The sequence below is a fragment of the Micromesistius poutassou genome, assembly GCF_964030765.1.
Source record: "Micromesistius poutassou genome assembly, chromosome: 10".
Classification (NCBI taxonomy): domain Eukaryota; kingdom Metazoa; phylum Chordata; class Actinopteri; order Gadiformes; family Gadidae; genus Micromesistius; species Micromesistius poutassou.
In genome coordinates, this window is record NC_140280.1 from 8510549 (window position 1) to 8528430 (window position 17882).

The 17882-nt window shown below is 45.3% G+C and overlaps 1 protein-coding gene and 1 pseudogene across 3 annotated transcripts in view; one reads left to right on the forward strand and one right to left on the reverse strand.

The window, feature by feature from the left end:
• Positions 1–2502: 2502 nt before the first annotated feature.
• On the reverse strand, positions 2503–11848 carry LOC311354358 (clathrin interactor 1-like). 2 transcript variants are annotated; one of them, XM_084474174.1, is made up of 12 exons: positions 11723–11848; positions 8775–8879; positions 8528–8624; positions 7879–7987; positions 6982–7197; positions 6298–6472; positions 5848–6064; positions 5427–5505; positions 4922–4999; positions 4539–4837; positions 4235–4415; positions 2503–4130 (listed from the first exon to the last, which is right to left on the reverse strand). In XM_084474174.1, the coding sequence occupies exons 1-12, from the start codon at positions 11752–11754 to the stop codon at positions 3760–3762; spliced, it is 1959 nt and encodes a 652-aa protein (XP_084330300.1). In that variant the 5' UTR covers positions 11755–11848; the 3' UTR covers positions 2503–3759. The 2 variants fall into 2 exon arrangements, with proteins under 2 accessions (XP_084330300.1, XP_084330301.1); XM_084474175.1 differs by lacking the exon at positions 4922–4999.
• Positions 11849–15163: 3315 nt separating this feature from the next.
• Positions 15164–17882, forward strand: part of LOC311353941 (transcription factor COE1-like) — a 49821-nt pseudogene continuing 47102 nt past the window's right edge. Inside the window, exons 1-4 of the transcript in view lie at positions 15164–15294; positions 15728–15884; positions 16785–16848; positions 17464–17519. The product of the transcript in view is annotated as a transcription factor COE1-like (transcript). The remainder of the gene's footprint in view (positions 15295–15727; positions 15885–16784; positions 16849–17463; positions 17520–17882) is intronic.

Consider the following 17882-nt stretch of genomic DNA (forward strand, 5'->3'; position numbering starts at 1 on the left):
CATGACATCGCCTTCCTGCATGAATCCACTCCATAGGCTAGATATACACCAGGGTGTATATATATACAAACACACACACATACATATCAATATATTGATCTAAATATATATATGCACAAACAGGCAAGGACAACCCAGTATAAACACACACACACACACACACACACACACACACACACACACACACACACACACACACACACACACACACACACACACACACACACAATACATACACATGATGCAGTATAAAGTGCTGTATAGCAAGCATGCATGGTGTATCCACACAGAATACATAGCGGTCGTCCTTCCACAAGTCACTGGTCAGGTTGCACAATGTAGCTCAAGAGTCTAATATATTCTCCCCAGAAGTGTAGATTAAACATGAAGCTGTGAAAGCCTCTACTTGGTCCACTAGAGATGAGCCACATGGGGACGTTCATTATTGTAAGGGGGTCCCACCTGCTCCCCGCTGGCTGTGGTGGTGAGGATTGGAGGGCTGTAGTGGGCAGTGACGGGTGGAGGCCAGACCATGTGGCTCTTCTTCCATAGCCTGGACGGACTCAGAGGGGCTTGGCCGGTGGCCTCCAGGACCCCCCTTCTTCTTCTGGGGCTGATAGATCCAGCCTGAAGTAGAAACAGGTCAAGCAGCTTTTCTGCCAGGATCAACAAAACTATTTCATTCCTACCAGTAACCAGTTTCATATTTGTACGGTTAAAGCTACTTCTTCCACTGATTTAAAAAGTAAGTGCTCTGGTGAAAACATGAAATAGAGCAGGATTTCATGGAACAAATGGTTTTGGTTGTGATAGTTTTGGTGACTGTATGTTATTTGCCATGTCCCTGAAGCTTACCAGCCGAGATTCAAACTCAACCCACCTTCTGCCAGAAATGACATTTGAAGTTGTTCTTACCAGGGAACTGCTGCTGATGGACATTTTTCAGTCTCTTAGCCTCCTCAAAGTAGGGGGTTTTCTGCTCCTCGCTCATCCATCTCCACTCGTTGCCCAGCTGGATGCTGATGTCTGCATTGGTGGCCTGAGGGCTGACCTTGGACAGGGCGGGTCGGTGGATACGAGCCCACACCATGAAGGCGTTCATTGGCCTTTTGATATTGGCCTTTTTGAATCCTTTGCTGTTTGGTGTCTCGGTCAAAACCAGGGATTTTACTTTTTCTTTGTGGGATGAAACAAAATAACATATAAGGCTAAGCAAATGTTGTAATCCGATTTTTTTTTAACCCGTCAAAAAGTTGATCAAACTAAAGTTACTGACGGAACAACGACCTTAAACACACTCACTAAATCAAGCGTTAGATAACTGTACATTAGTACAGGTAAGGTTGTATCTACTGAGCCAGAAGGTCTCACCTTCATCTGAGGGAGGGACAGGGACGTCCAGGCCTGCGATGTGTTTAGGGCTGTGTTGCGGGGTACCGGTCTGGGACATCTGAAAGGCCTGGGAGACACTGATCGGGGGACGTGGACCAGCAGAGGTCACGTTGAAACATCGAACATATCCACCGTCGGATGGGGAGAAAGCGTGAGAAACGTAACCGCCTGGCCTCGCATCTCGTTGCTGACTGGCTTCTGTTAGTCCTACAGGCCCGGGAGCCGAATCAGGCTTTTCACCCGATGAGGGTCCAGAGGGCCGCGGGTCTCCAGAACCATGTTGGCCGGCTATGGTGTGCAGAACGATGTTCTCGATCTGGATCGGATCTTCGGCCTCCCACTGGGTTCCGATTCTGGTTGCATGCCCTGGCTCGTCCTTAACCTTTTGAGTTTTCTGCTGTTTTATTAAAAGGTCGAGATTTTCTGCCTGATCAATATTTTCAAAACTTCGTTTGGTCGGTGTCTTCATGGTTAAAGATTACTAATACGGATAAAGATAATTAATACGGCAAAAGATAATTAATACGGCTAAAGATCATTAATACGTTAAAGATCATTAATACGGCTAAAGATCATTAATACGGTTAAAGACCATTCGAGAGGTCCAACTGTCAGTTTAAACGGTGGCTTCACCTCGCGCCGCCGAGAACCGGTTTAGTAACGCCCTGCGGACCATAACAAGTTTAAAGGATAAACCAGTAGAAACAATGATCACCTGCGGACCATAACAAGTTTAAAGGATAAACCAGTAGAAACAACGACCACCTGCGGACGATAACAAGTTTAAAGGATAAACCAGTAGAAACAATGATCACCTGCGCACCTTAACTAAGTCTTTAAAGTAGAAACCAGTAGAAAAACTGATGACCTGAGGCCTGTTGTTAAGCCTGCTATAGTTTAGGGCTGTAGTAGATTTACTTTACATTAAGCATGCTTTTGTTCCGGTTGTCTTCACAATAACCACCAAAAACCAAACAATGTATGTATAGGATGTTTTAAATAATATAATTTAATGAGCTGCCGAGAAGTAGGCTACAGCGATACAGGTTGGTTTCAATCAAATGAATGGACTGCAAAGGAAAAAGGGTGAGTTATTCTATAATTCACAGTTTAATACAAAGTATTTTAGTAGCTTTCAAGTATACAAACATAACCTGCAAGACAATGAAGACAAACTGTGAAACAATCCCTCTGAGTAACGTTAGGCCTTTAGTAAAATAAAGATTTGGTCATTGCATCTGCACACTTACAGATGACACCACAGATGACACACACACACACACACACACACACACACACACACACACACACACACACACACACACACACACACACACACACACACACACACACACACACACACACACACACACACACACACACACACACACACACACACCAGCTTGCAACAAAAAGTGACCCAAGGGTTGACATTTTTACAACTGGTTGACTGTTTTAAAGATTGTTGCTCGGTATGAATCTAACGATGCTCAGGCTATCACAGAGAACAGTTTGGAGTGGGCTGTGATTATGTCGCTCTGGCATTATTCAGGAAGGGAAAAGTTTACATTTGAATTAAGTGTAAGGACTATTTAGGGTCTCTTCCCTGCCTTGTTAAACTATAGGCTAAGATTGAACAAACTCAAACTACTTTTAGCAAACTTTTTGTGTATAGTAAAAACATACTATAGCTAAATTCAAAATTATATGGAATAGTGTTCTTAAGAAGGACTTGAGGATCAGTGGCATGATCCAAATACTGATGACACTCCCTTCAGCCCTTACAACGTGCACAAGTGTCCAAGGTTTGAGAAGGAGATGCTCTTTATAAAAGATATAGGGGTCAGAACTAATCCTAATCCCCAGGTAAGCAGTAGGATATTTCACTTTCTTGGATACACTTTAGTTTGTGGTTAAAATAAAAAGGCCATGGTAGGCTATAGCACATCCAAATGCTACATGTGGAAATTATTTTTAAATAATAAAATGAGGTGATGTGACATGTTATTTCGTTAAATATCCATTATGTAATAAATGGGCAAATAAATCTGTCTCAAGAAACAACACCATAACACTTCATATGTGATACACCTATTCGTCCCTCTAGTGGTCAACCGGCGCATTTACACTTCATAGTTCAAGAGCAGAGCCGTTTACACCGCATCTAACGGCCCTGCCCCCCCATTCATTAGTCCAAAACATGCCGACGAACAACTGGAATCCTGAGAAACAAGAGCCAGATGGGAAAGTCATAACGCTGTCCTTCAGGGAGTCCTCCTTGGGTCTCCTAGTCTTTATCTCGTCTTCACTCTCTCTTTCACATATACACCTCAGAGTCGGACATGCATACATGAAAGAACTACTCCTTCATTTTCCAAAGTCAAAGTTGCCAAAGTTACCAAAGGCATCTTGTTTGGGTGGCACCATGACCGGGGCGATGGTGTGAGTCAGGCCCAAGGCGGGCATCCCCGCTGCAGGCATGCCCAGGCCAGCCATGCTGCCCATCATCACCGGAGCCGCCAGGCCCATGTTCATGCTCATGTTCATCCCCATGATGCCTTGGCTCACTGGGATTCCGCTCATGCCCATTCCCATGGTCCCCGTTGCCATGGATGCAGGCATGCCCATGGCGCTGCTGGCCATCATGGGATTGGCTGTTCTGATGGGGGTGGCCGGGGGCGGGGAGCTGAGGTTTAGCCCCCCAAAGTTCTGGGCCAGCAGATTGACTGGAGGCAGGCCTGCAGAAATACAAGTTTGGTCATTCATATTCTGCCATCCAACACAGACGCAATTATTTTAGTGTAAATTGTTAGAAATGCCAGTTGCAAAAGGTCTGGTCTACCTTGTTGCTGGATGATATTGTTGAGAGTGGGGGGCGTCTTGGAGTTGAGGCCAGACGACAGGAAGTCAAGGCTGATGTTGACAGAGGGATCAGACCAGGTGGACCCCAACGGCGTCTGACCTCCGGCCCCCACCTTCTGCTGCGGCCCCAGTGGCCCCTGGGACACCAGTCCCCCCATGCTCTGGAACACAGTAGAAATACCGTTACCACCTAATGTTTTCCTCTATTAGATATCCAAGATCCTTTAATGGATAATCATTACGTTACCATCACAGAAATACAAGTTTGACCGAGACACACCCACCTGTTGGGAGCGGGAAAGTGGCATCGTTGGCATGGAAACAGTTGTCCCCCCAAGGGAGAAAGTCAGGCTCTGAGATGTGCACATCGTTGCATGCTGATTGGTCAGTGAATTGTTTGTCCCGCCCATGAGGTCAAAAAGCTCAGCTGAGGGTGGAACAGCAGCATGTCCAGGGGCTGTAGCTGATTGGATGCTGCCAAACAGGTCAGTGGAAGGCTGAGACGAGGCTGTGGCAGATGACGGTGGGGCAGAAAATGCATTCCAATCTCCAAACTCTCCATTCCCATTGGGTGGTGCAGCACCTGCAGGACAGGGGACGGTTAGCTTTGTTGCTCACAACATTAGTCAAGTTCATCCAAAGCTTTAAAGGGTGAAGAGGGAGGTACCCATGTTGGATGGGAGGCTAGCAGAAGCTGCAGGGGAAGAGAAGTCAGCAAACCCAGCAATGAGCTCTGAACTGCTGCCTGAAAGCACAGACAGCAAACACCAAAGACACCAGCAGGGGTCTAGTTCAGTAGAGAACTTTTTCAAACGTGATGTGCTGTTTTGTGATGTTCCCTATTTCTTTAAGTTTATGCACACCTGCTTGCATACAGTGTGCTGTTCATGTAATATGGTAACTCATGACTGTGTAACTCACACCAAGTAGTTATTTTAGAAATTATATTTGCATTATCATTTTTAGAAAGGCCTGACCAGGAACTGGGGTTGCATATTAGCCAACTGGCCATAAACCTTCTATGCAACACATCTACACATTGTTATGGAATTGACTGTGACGGTGTATGTAATAATGTGCCGTGCATTGTCCCTGACAAACTATAAAAATAAATAATAATACATTAAAAAAAAATCCTGAATCCCATGTGGATGTGAGGTGAAGCAGCCTACCGGGGGAAGCGCCAGGATGAGGTGGGTCGACCATGAGCAGGTCTGCCAGACCACTGCTGGGAGACAGCCTGACAGACATCTAGATCCACAAAGAAGAGGAAATAGGTCAACATATCACCAAAGGAAAAGCGTGTTTAACCCAGGGTCCAGTTCTTGTTTGACCAAGGGTCCAGTTTGTGTTTGACCCAGGGTCCGGTGTGTTGTGTGTGTTTGCCCCGGGGTCCGGTGTGTGTTTGAGCCAGGGTCCGGTGCGTGTGTTTGACCGAGGCTCTGGGCGTGTTTGACTGAGAGTTTGATTTGTGTTTGACGGAGGGTCCGGTGTGTGTTTGACGAAGGGTCCGGTGTGTGTTTGACGAAGGGTCCGGTGTGTGTTTGACGGAGGGTCCGGTGTGTGTTTGACGGAGGGTCCGGTGTGTCCTACCCTCTCCTCGGGACTGCCGTCCCCGGTGTAGTGGGCGGCTGCTCCCAGATCCAGGGTCTTGCTGCCTGGGGCACCACTGCGTTTCCTGGTGGTGGTGGTGGTGGTCTCTGTGGCCTGGGTGATCTGGATGCTCTTGGTGGTCACCGTCTCCTCCTCGTCTTTGAACTCCAGCTTTTCCTGCCGGCCGTTCCTGGATGCCCGGTCTTCATCGCCATCACTATGGCAACCGGGGATAACATAAAGCTGTGTTGTCATCAGGAGTTTGTCTGAAGATGGGCTTTGTGGTCTATTGGTGTGTGTGTCTGTGTGTCTGTGCACAGTATGTGGAAATTGAGTATTTTGCATGTAGCGTGCGAGCGTGTTACTCCTGTATGTGTTTGTGTGATATTTCTGTGTGTGTGTGTGATTCCTGTGTGTGTGTTGTTCATGTTTGCGTGTTACTGTAGGTACCTGGTTCTGTCGGGCGAGTCGTCACGCTCCTTCTTCCTGAACTTGTTGAGTGTGTCGTCGATGGTGCTGCCAATTTTGTCGCTGATCTCCCCGAGCTTCTCGCTGAAGGGGAACGCCCCTTTGCTCTTGTCCCAGTCCTCATCCCATTTGCTCCGGTCTAACTCCCCACTTCCAGCTGGAGGCAGAGACAAAGAACTGACAGTTGAACCGACCAACGCATACCAATCACACAGATGGGAATGACCAGGAAGTTATTTACCAAGATGTGGTAGTGAAAGACAAATGGAAGATTTTGAGTAGGAAGGAGATGTTAGGGACCATGTCCCCAGTGTGTTTGTCAGAAATGCACAGGCATTGCGGTGGAAAGCACTGAGACATAGCATTTCTGCCTCCCTGTGCTTTGTTTACTGTTTCTATGACGTGCCATGTTAGCTCCTAGATGCTTGTTCAACATGGCGGCAGTCACTTCTTGTTAAACATTCACGAGCAAGGACAGCGTATGCAGACACGTATTTTAGAAAGATACTTCTGGGAATTTTATAGAATACATTTGGGGTACATTAAGTAAATAAATAGTGTTGAAACAAATACACTAAATTTGTTTTGCATTAGTACCACCATGTCTTCATCCAGCTCTAAATGACCATCACAGCCAAGCGTTTAAACATCTGGTACTGCACTCACAGTTCTTGAAGTTTCCTCCTAGTGAACCCCCCGCTGGCCCGCCGCAGAGCGCCCCCCCTGCTCCGCCCCTGCTGTCCGAGGAGACCCCGATGTATTTGTCTTTGTTCTTCTTGGCCTTCTTCCTCTCCTCCCGCAGCCGGTCGTCGTCCTGAACGAACTCCACCATCTCCTTCACCTTCTGCCGCACGTTGATGCCCTGGTCCTTCCCGCCCTCGTCTGGGAAAACCCACAGCGAGGATAGTGCATTACTACTAACGCTCCGCTCCTCAGACCCCTGTGACGCAGCTCTAGTAGATACCCCAGTCATCATGTAGGCCTGCAGAGTGCACTTGGGGGTCAGATGTTACTGTACCCCGAGGGTGATGGGAGCAGTTTCGGCTCAATGTTGAAGGACACTACAAAACTTCTGAACCATGCAGACTAATCTGTGAGCAATATATCAGCCGTTTGTAGCCATATGTTTGAATCACACTGGAGGAAAAAAAAAGAAGGATTCCAGGTCCTCTTTGGATAAATTTAAGTATTGGAATATTGTAAAGCACTACCATCATTGTTTATAATAAACACATATGTTTGGTTCATAATCCAACACAATTTAAATCATGAAACTAAAATGACAATACAGTAAAAAATATATATATGTAGGCCATTCTCATTTTAACTAAATGTGAAAAAATATCTGCCATCTCTGAACACTTTGTCCCTTCATCAAAATAACCTGAATGGAGGCTACGAGCTACAAGGGGTCCTGTGACCCCCTTAGAGGCTATAAGTGAGAATGGGTCCTGTCTAATACATCTGTCCTGTGACCCCCTTAGAGGCTGACATTTTGAAGAGAGGGTTATAGGAATAAAGTTGACTCAACACATTCTTGAAACAAAACAGCCTTGTCGTTACCGATAAAGTTGTAGTTCTCTAGCGATCGCAGGTCGTAGATGTGTTCCCGGGCGCTGGTAACCACTCGTTCTGACCCATTTCTAATCAAATAGGCCAGCAAGAGTAATGCCTGAAAGAAGAGAGAGAAAATGATCCATGTTAGATGGGGCTATAAAGAGATTGATTGGTGAATAGAGGGCTGGTTAAACTCTTAATTCCTTTTAGTCAGTGCGCTATTGCAACTGGGCATCCTCTGCTGCTCTTCCTTGTCTGTTAGACACATAGAAATAAAAAACACACGTAGGGTGCTACCTTACCATCAACCTAGATGACGGTAAGGTAACTTCAAGTATCTTCTGACCACACACAGCCGAGACCTTAACAATTATTGTGTAAACGTAATGGTTTAGCTTGCTGCTCAAAGTCTAACAGGAAGTGACATATTTAACCCATTCTGCCATAATAATTCTCTAGACCTTATGAACCCTGTTCAAGACAACCTCTCTAGACTTCAGATGAACCCTGTTCAAGACAACCATGCAGCAGTGAAGCACTGCACAGCTGCACAAAGTGGGCCTTCAAAAAGGAACAAGAGCAACTTTAATAACTAACAATCTTCTTCACAATAAGGGTGGTCTTCCATTGTACTGCCTCGCCATGGTTACTGTACCTTGTAGACCCGTCTCCAGTTCTTCTTGTTGTCTTTGAGCATTCTGGTCCATAGCATGTTCATCACTTCTGGGAACTGCTCGTACATGAAGGTCGACCTGCACACACACAAACACACAATGTGTATGAGTGTCCTTTTTCTGGAATATGTGTGCATAAAGTTGTTTATTTGTCGTTTTATAATCAATGCACTTGAGTACCAATGCATAGCTAGTACATAGTACAGAGTGAGTGAGTGTGTGTCGTACTTGGCTATCTCTCCCATCAGCTGGCCGGAGGGGCCCCAGGGGTCATCGTTGGTGGCCTCCCTCACCTTGGACTCGATCTCAGAGTAGTTCATCACCACATTGGTGCTGGGGAAACAAAACACAGCGCCTCAGCCGGGGGTAGTTCTGGGCACCCTTGCGTTTGAACAAGGCGTCAAGGGCGACACACAGCCATCCTTGACGCCCCGTCCACCTCCTGACTTCCCCGACCCACTGCCTCCTAACCCCTCGACCCAGCCTCCTCCTGACCCCCTGTCCCAAAGGTCTCTTGGGGAACTCCATGTCAAATTCTAAACAATATGTCTGCGGCGTCCGTGAAGTCACCCAGCATTAATACGTGACATCATGAATTATGAAAGAAAAATACATTTGTTTTCTACAGTCGGGTTGCCTTCCTTTGCCCTCTGCAGCATAAACTATACATTATCGACATATTGAGGGGAGAGGAGTCAATTATTCAGTCCTTAAAAGGGGTGATACCATGCTTTTTCGACTTTTCCCTTTGCTTTAGACTGTTATATGAAGTATGTGTACTGTATACATGTTTTACATCCACTAAGCTATAAAAATCTAAGTCTTAGCCAGGGGGAGTATTCGCGCTCACCGAGAACACCCCTCAATAAATTTGTGAAACAGCTTGTCTGCGCTCAAACTTTACTTCAGTTATAGTGTGACGTCAGAGTGCAGTGGCCGGTGCTGAAGTGCCGCCTCCCAGCTACCCACAATGTTAACTTCTCGGGGGTGTTGAATTTTATGAAAACACATGCAAAGCGTTTGACCAATCACAACAGAGCGAGTGTGCTGACCCATCACAGCAGACTGGTTTTCTCGAGAGGGGGGAAGTCTTAAAGCGACATGATACAAAACAGAACGTTTTTGAAAGATGCTGAAATTGGTTTTGCAGAAATGAACAGTGATTTTTAATACTGTTTGAATAAAAACGTACTCATCAACCAGAACCCTTAAAATGAAGATAAACTACTACTGAAATCCTAACAGACCCAAGATGTTACAAGCTTTATATGACAAGAAGCAAATCCCATTTCTCCCTGGAAACCATGGTTCAGGGTCACTTAGCCATCACCTACAGACAATCACCAAGAGGCTGTGAGCAGGACAACATGCTGGTCTCTCTGAGCCTCACACAGTCGGGCTGCAGCTTGGCATACGCACACACACACACACACACACACACACACACACACACACACACACACACACACACACACACACACACACACACACACACACACACACACACACACACACACACACACACACACACACACACACACACACACATGTTCTCTTTTCTACAAATGTAAACATATCACACACACAAATAATAGAAACAGTAATTAAAACACCTTGTCATCTGCAGCTACTACACACCCACCCACAGAATCTATTTCAGCCAAGAAAACAGAGCAAGATAAAAGGCAGGCAGAGGGCTTCTCAAATAAAGAACATCTCTGCCCCATGAATAATGAAAGAAAGCTCTCGTCTGTAACCTGGTCGGCACATCTAGACACAAAAGACAGGCAACACAAACTCACCGGCAACAATGGGTGTGTGGGGTCGTGTTCATAACACACATGAAATGTTTGTGTTTGTGCGTAGAGGAGACACACAACCCATCTGTTATAGCTTTGTTCTACGGCCCTGCTGAGCTCCTGATGCAGGTCTTTGAAGTTTGTGTGTGTTCTGTGTGTCCATGCCCACTCACATTTTCTGTGTGAGACGTGTAGATATTATTTATCTATCGACCTATCTATCTAGATATTATCCATCCATCTCCAACTAGATATTATCCATCTTTCTATCGATATTATCCATCTATCTAGGTATCATTAATCTATCTTTCAGATCAATTATATCATTACCAAATAAGCAACAGGGTTGTTTTTTGGAATAACTCCAGATAACAGTTAAGTGCAGTTTAGAGCGTCCTTGTTTTAACGCATTAAAAAGGAATGCGTTATATTTCAACCATATGCATGGCAGTATGATACATTTAGATTTGGTAGGAAGAAATTACAAACATAAGGTAAAGCGCCCCCCTCCCGGTAAACCTGGTCACCTGTAAAATAATGTAAATTTCCTGAATAAATGTATATGCATATGTATATATAAATGTATCTTGTTAAGAAGTAGAGATAGCAGGAGCAGCAAGCCCTAAACGGGACATCAGACGAACCCATTTGAATGGGACGGATTATTTGTGCTGACAAAGTTACCCTTCCATGCCACACTACTTAAACATGTGAAACAATAATGGACATGAGATAATTCATACTTTTTTGTTAACGACCAAGTAGTCAACAGTGTTGCATATTTTATTTTATTGTTCTGAATGATGGTCATGTGGCGTATTAAGGCTCTAGTCCCCTGGCCGGACAGGACACGCTAGGCCTCGCTGGGGGCGATCAATGATACTCTGGTAGTTAATGATGCATCCATCATCTACATGTGTCCATTCCTGTGCCCATCAACAGAGCGAGGAAGTCATTCTCTCTAGATGGTGGTTATTCATGGGGCCCTTGAAGGCTCCCGAGGCGCCAGGGCTCCTCAGCAGAGGAAGAGAACTGAGGCTCCAGGATGAACCCATACAGCTAGCTAATTCTCTTAGCCGTGCTAAGCGAATTAGCTAGCTAGTATGGGTTCATCCTCGATCGGGGACAGACTTGGTTCCACAACAGGGCCACTTGATCACCTATCAAATCTAAGTTGGTCTAATAAAAGCATGATATGTGCATTTCTAAAACTAAAACGACTCGTCGCAAGGTGTAATTGGCGCCTACCATCAAGCTGATAGCGTTCAAGCTAACAGCTGAGTGGCGTGTGACGTCACAGCATCCTCTCTCTGTCAGCGCGAGGGCTGCACAAGCCCAGCTGCTAAACCAATTAGCTTACTTGTAAATCATACTCACGCTTTATCCACCAGTTCTCTGACCTTCCACATTTTTAGGATATCCACATGCGACCGCGGACCCCCCGCCGTGAGAATGAGTCGCCCCGCCTCAGACGCCGCTGATGCCGCAGACCTCCGTCCTCCGTCCTCGAGCCGCCGCCGCGCTACAGCATCCGCTGCTGTTGCTACAGAAACCTCCCTTCGTGTGTGTGCGTAACGGGGACGGATCAGGGCCCGCCCCTATCTCTCCTACGTACGTACGTACGTAACTGGGACGTAGCTGCCCCCCTGTCTCGTACGTCGAGCCGGCAACGCTGGAGCACCCCAACATCCAGGGGACCAATACCTGTCCCAGTCCACAATGCAATCAACAAAGATCTGAACACAATGAACGGTTATGGCGATGATTGTGTCCTGTATTATCCATCCAGCCAGTGGAACAGTAGGCCTATCATTGTAATGTAAATGTGCTTACTATGTAGGCCTATAAGTGATTATCAACTGATAGTGATGGACATAAATCATTGCATGTCATAAATCATTGCATGATCAACAGACAATCATGCAGGTTTCCAGTGTTCAGTGTAATACCATTAGGCCTACCTTTAATATGTTGATCAAAGTCCAGAATATAAACTATGTGCTACTAAAAATAACACAAATTAAAACATTAAAGATAATCTCAAAAGCACGTCAATAGTTATATTTGTCATAATGTCATAATGTAGTGAGTAGGCCTAGTGAATTATTGTAGTGAGGTTGAAACGTACGGTGAATGTGCAGTGGTCTAACACTAGATGGCGCCATTGTAGTGTCCCAAAGCAATTGGCCGTATGGCAATTTTGAGTTTCAGTGGATATGCTGGGCCTATACAAACACATACACATACACACTCAAACTCTCTCTCTCTCTCTCACACACACACACACACACACACACACACACACACACACACACGCACACACACACACACACACACACACACACACACACACACACACACACACACACTCAGACACATATGCACACACAGACACAGACACAAACAGACAGACAGACACACAAACACACAGACACACACACACACACACACACACACACACACACACACACACACACACACACACACACACACACACACACACACACACACACACAAACACACACACAGAATAGTCCATTGGAATTTAAATGGGGATGAGGACTTCATATTTATGCCATAATTAAGTGTTTAAGATTCTGTTTCCCATTGTTATAGCCTATATTTAGATGGTGGATGTGTCTACAACTCAGTGGAGGCCTGCTCTGGTCCTTCATCAGCACTCGGTTTTGAAAAGCTTTTTTTAATTTGTGGCTTACATAAATGGCCTATTGCTTATTGAAATTTCCCTGGCAGCCTGAAACCCAATTCACCGGGTGCCAAGTTATTATTTCAGTCTCTGAAACACTGTTCTTTATTCAAGGAGCTAAAGCAGAAAATAGAGCAAGTCCTGTTTTCCATAATCGAGGTCAAAAGTGATTTTCAATGACCTTTGGGAATTTGTAGCCCAAACGTCAACAACTCTTCCTGCCAATCATTTTCACTGACTGTTGAAATATGTACTTTATTATAATGGATCAATATTAAATGATTATATGAAGGATAATATGAAGGCCTGTTGTTATTTTTTGTACACATTTCATTTGTTTAATATAGAGAAACAGATGGTGAGTGACGAAACATTAAATGTGGTAACAATTAGCCTCCAAGATGCTCATTGTTATTTGGAGCTGCTTATTGTTATTGTCAGAGTGTGTGACTCTAACAGGACAGATTATTGTTATTGTCAGAGTGCGTGACTCTAACAGGACAGATTATTGTTATTGTCAGAGTGCGTGACTCTAACAGGACAGATTATTGTTATTGTCAGAGTGCGTGACTCTAACAGGACAGATTATTGTTATTGTCAGAGTGCGTGACTCTAACAGGACAGATTATTGTTATTGTCAGAGTGCGTGACTCTAACAGGACAGTGGGGAGTGGCTGAGTTATGGCTCAGCCTCATTATGTCCAACTGTTCTAATTAAATACAATAACTTCTTTCTGCTACAACTCGGCCTCTCGTTTCTACTTAACCTACATAAGAATAATATTTTTCAAATATCCTTTGCATTAACATTTTATAAAAGAAAGTTGCTCTATAAATCATAAGCTGAGCCACAGAAGGGTTCTGTTGGTGTAGGTCATTTACAATTTGTCAATTAACTAATACAAATACAAATATATGTAAAAATACGGCGCTGGTCTGTTCGTTATAAACCTTTTGTTTGTAGTTCAACGTCAGCCTTCATCCCGGAGCCGACTGACACCTTGAGGAGATGGAGAGCTGAGTCCGAAATAACCAATAACTGAAAGATCAACTTCCCATCTTGTAAAGAGCCAAACCTGAAGCGGGTTTCTGTTCTCCTCATGGACCCGGGATGAGCCCTGATCAGCCGGGACCTTAGAGAGAGAACGGGGCTCGGATGAGAGGTGAAGGGATGGGATGGAGGGAGGGAGAACACTGTGTGGCCGCATGGGCGGACCTGAGTCTACTCGCGCCTTTGTTTGGGGGGCGTCTCATCTCCTCCCCTCACGCCCCCCTCCTCTCCACACGCCGCCCGCTCTCACCCCGGGGCGAGGGAGAGAGAGAGAGAGAGAGAGAGAGAGAGAGAGAGAGAGAGAGAGAGAGAGAGAGAGAGAGAGAGAGAGAGAGAGAGAGAGAGAGAGAGAGAGAGAGAGAGAGAGAGAGAGAGTGTGTTTGGTTCTCAGAAAGTCCTTTGGGAAGAGTCACGAAGCGTTATCCTCAAAGAGCAGTAGCAGAGAGAGCAGCTACGGCGCAACCTCAGTGAGAAACCACCAGAGCTCCGTGCGCTCCGGAGCGCCAATACACCGTCCGGCTGCAGCACCCATCCGACAGCAGCACCCATCCGACAGCAGCACCCATCCCACAGCAGCACCCATCCGACGGCAGCACCCGTCTGACGGAGGACCGACCCAGAGAGGGGAAGAGAGGACGTATAAGAGGGTTCAAAAGACTTGTCTGATCATGATGACATCTGATCCTAGGCGGTAGTCGACTCCTCTCTGCGCTCTTGTCTCTGTCCTCCCTGACAGCTCAACGGACTGAAACTCGAGCGACCTGGTAGAGTCTTCAGCACCTTGACTCAAACCGGTTCGCTCCGCGCGTCTCGCTGGCCGTTGAAATCCTGGTTTCCGACTTTCCGAGGATAATAATATCAATGTCTTTCATCTGGGACGAGGGGGATTACCACCGCGGATAAAGTTTCACTCGGCTTTGTGCTTCTTTTTTTCTGCGCGCAAAAGGAAGGAACAATCTAATAGGAAATAAGAGCAGGACCACCAAGTAGAAAGCTACTGGGGAACCAGAGACAGCGACTTTCATCTGAGGATAAACGGAGCGGGAAGAGCTGAGGGTTGATGTTCGGGATCCAGGAGGGCATCCAGAGGAGCGGCAGCAGCCTGAAGGAGGAGCCGCTGGCCGGCATGAACGCGGTGCGGAGCTGGATGCAGGGCGGCGGGGTGCTGGACGCCAACACGGCCGCCCAGAGGTGAGCTCAGGCCGCCAGGAGGACCGCGGTCCCGCTGCCCAGACCCCAGAACCACTTCCCTGGAGGGTCCCAGAGAGGGATTTAGCCGGGCTCCACTTTGGGAGGAACTAGAAGGAAATTAAATTTGTGAGAAAAAAAGAACAAGAATATATTCATTGGTTTGAAGTAGCTTTTTAGGCTATTTTACGCTAATTGGACATTATATAATTTACATATCGGAGAAACCCCTTAGTAAAAAAAGTAGGCACATTTTCTTAGCCTAACCATCACGTTAACAGACTATCGAGTCTCACTGGTGGGTTTTCTAAATGCGTTGTGAATGCTCACCGGTCCTGAAGTAGCCTATGTCGGACTGATATCATATCTAATAATAATATGTAATATATGATCATAATAATATATAACCGCCTTCTCTCCTGTGCGTCTCCCGCAGTGGAGTGGCTCTGGCCCGGGCGCACTTTGAGAAGCAGCCGCCCTCCAACCTGCGGAAGTCTAACTTCTTCCACTTTGTGCTTGCCCTGTATGACCGGCAGGGCCAGCCCGTGGAGATCGAGAGGACCTCCTTCTTGGGGTTCGTTGAGAAGGAGAAGGTTGGATAATTACTGCTTTATTGTGCCACACAAATCACACTGTTTCTGTGTAAAAGTTTAAAGTGTTATAAGAGTGACAGCCGCATTAGGATATAAAGGAAAAGGACAGAAAGTCTGGCCTGTGGATGTTGATTTAGTAACTACAATTTATATGGAACTTTTGAAATCAGACAATTTGTAGGCTAGTGTGTTGAATATTGATTATTTTTGGAGTAATTATTATTAGCCTAATACTGTATTATTAATATTGTACTTAATACATATTATTCTTATTAGACCTACGTTATTATAATTTTTATTGTTCTTATTATTACTATTATTATAAGGCTATTATAGGATAACTATAATTTAAGCTATTATTAGTGTTCTTATTATTACCACTGTTATTATTATTATTATTATTATTATTATTACTATTAATAGTAATAATAACATCCGGATTATTATTACTATCACTATTATTCTTATTATATTTATGATCATAATATTTATTATTATATTATTATTATTATTATTATTATTATTATTATTATTATTATTATTATAAGGCTCTATAATTCCTAGCCCTGGGTCTGGTTTGAGTTGTGTTTGTGGTCGGGTTCCCGCGGCCTCCTCACTACGGGATTCAGATGAACGAGGTTCAGAGGAACGACTTCATCGCACAGTTGCTTTCCAAACACACTAATCAGGCCTGAGGAGCCCAAACGCCACACAGACCTCGTGGTCAGACACTGAGAATGAACCTCCTTTGCTCCTTCAAACTGAAACGACCACGTGGTCCAGCCCATGCCAATATTGCAAATGTTGAGAATGTCAATAGTTTAGTAGGACGAGGCCCACGGAGTTGTAACAACACTCTTGAGTTTCACCACCCGACTAACGGTGTGTGTTTGAATCCAGGAGAGCAGCGGGGAGAAGACCAACAACGGGATCCACTACCGCCTGCAGCTGCTCTACAGCAACGGTGAGAGGACCTCCACGCACCGAGTCGTTACTTCCCGTTTCGTTATACCCCGTTACGTTACGTCCCTTCGGATCTAACTCAAACTCTTTTCTCTTTGAATCCGTTGTATAAAACATATCAAATAAGCCCGTTGCTAAAATTGCACAAACCGAATAAAGCTTTAAACATTTGGACCATCAGTCTTACGAGAGGCTATAATCCATAGCAAATCTATTTTTAAAAATGTACTTTTTATACGTTGTTTTAGAACATTATTGACACGTTTAATTCGGCAAATAAATGATTAGTAGCCCTAGAAATAATGTATGTTTCATGAAGCAAACTTGTTGCTGGAACTCAAAGGAGGGCCCTCAGAAGGCTCCATCGTGGTTCATGTTGGTCTGGAGGAGAGCTGAACACCAGGAGCTACTGTGTAGATAGAGAGGGACATCTGATGACTAGTGTGGTTTTATGGGCTTTTTTTTTTTTACTGAACTTGTGAGGAGCTTGTGAGAGAATTTGCATTGTTTTGAACTAATAAATAGAGAAAAATATACATCATCATTCCCTCACCTCTTCAACTAACTGATCATCTGTCCGTCTGTCTGTCCCCCTCTGCCTCACTTCACCCCTCAGGCATCAGAACAGAGCAGGACTTTTATGTTCGACTCATAGACTCCATGACTAAACAGGTAAGGCACGACACACACACACACACACACACACACACACACACACACACACACACACACACACACACACACACACACACACACCACACATACACACACACACACACACACACACACACACACACACACACACACACACTCACAAAAATGGATGTAGACACACACACACACACACACACACACACAAACAAACTGCATTTTGTATAAGCTAACTGCTAATGTAACCTACCTTACAATGTGTTGCTGTGACTTGAGAGATGCGAGTTTGAGTTGTTCCTGTGTGTTAGTGTGTGGGCGGACTTCAGCAGAGTGTGTGGGTGAACTGACACAGAGTCGATGGAGAGGAGTTGGAGGAGAGAGGAG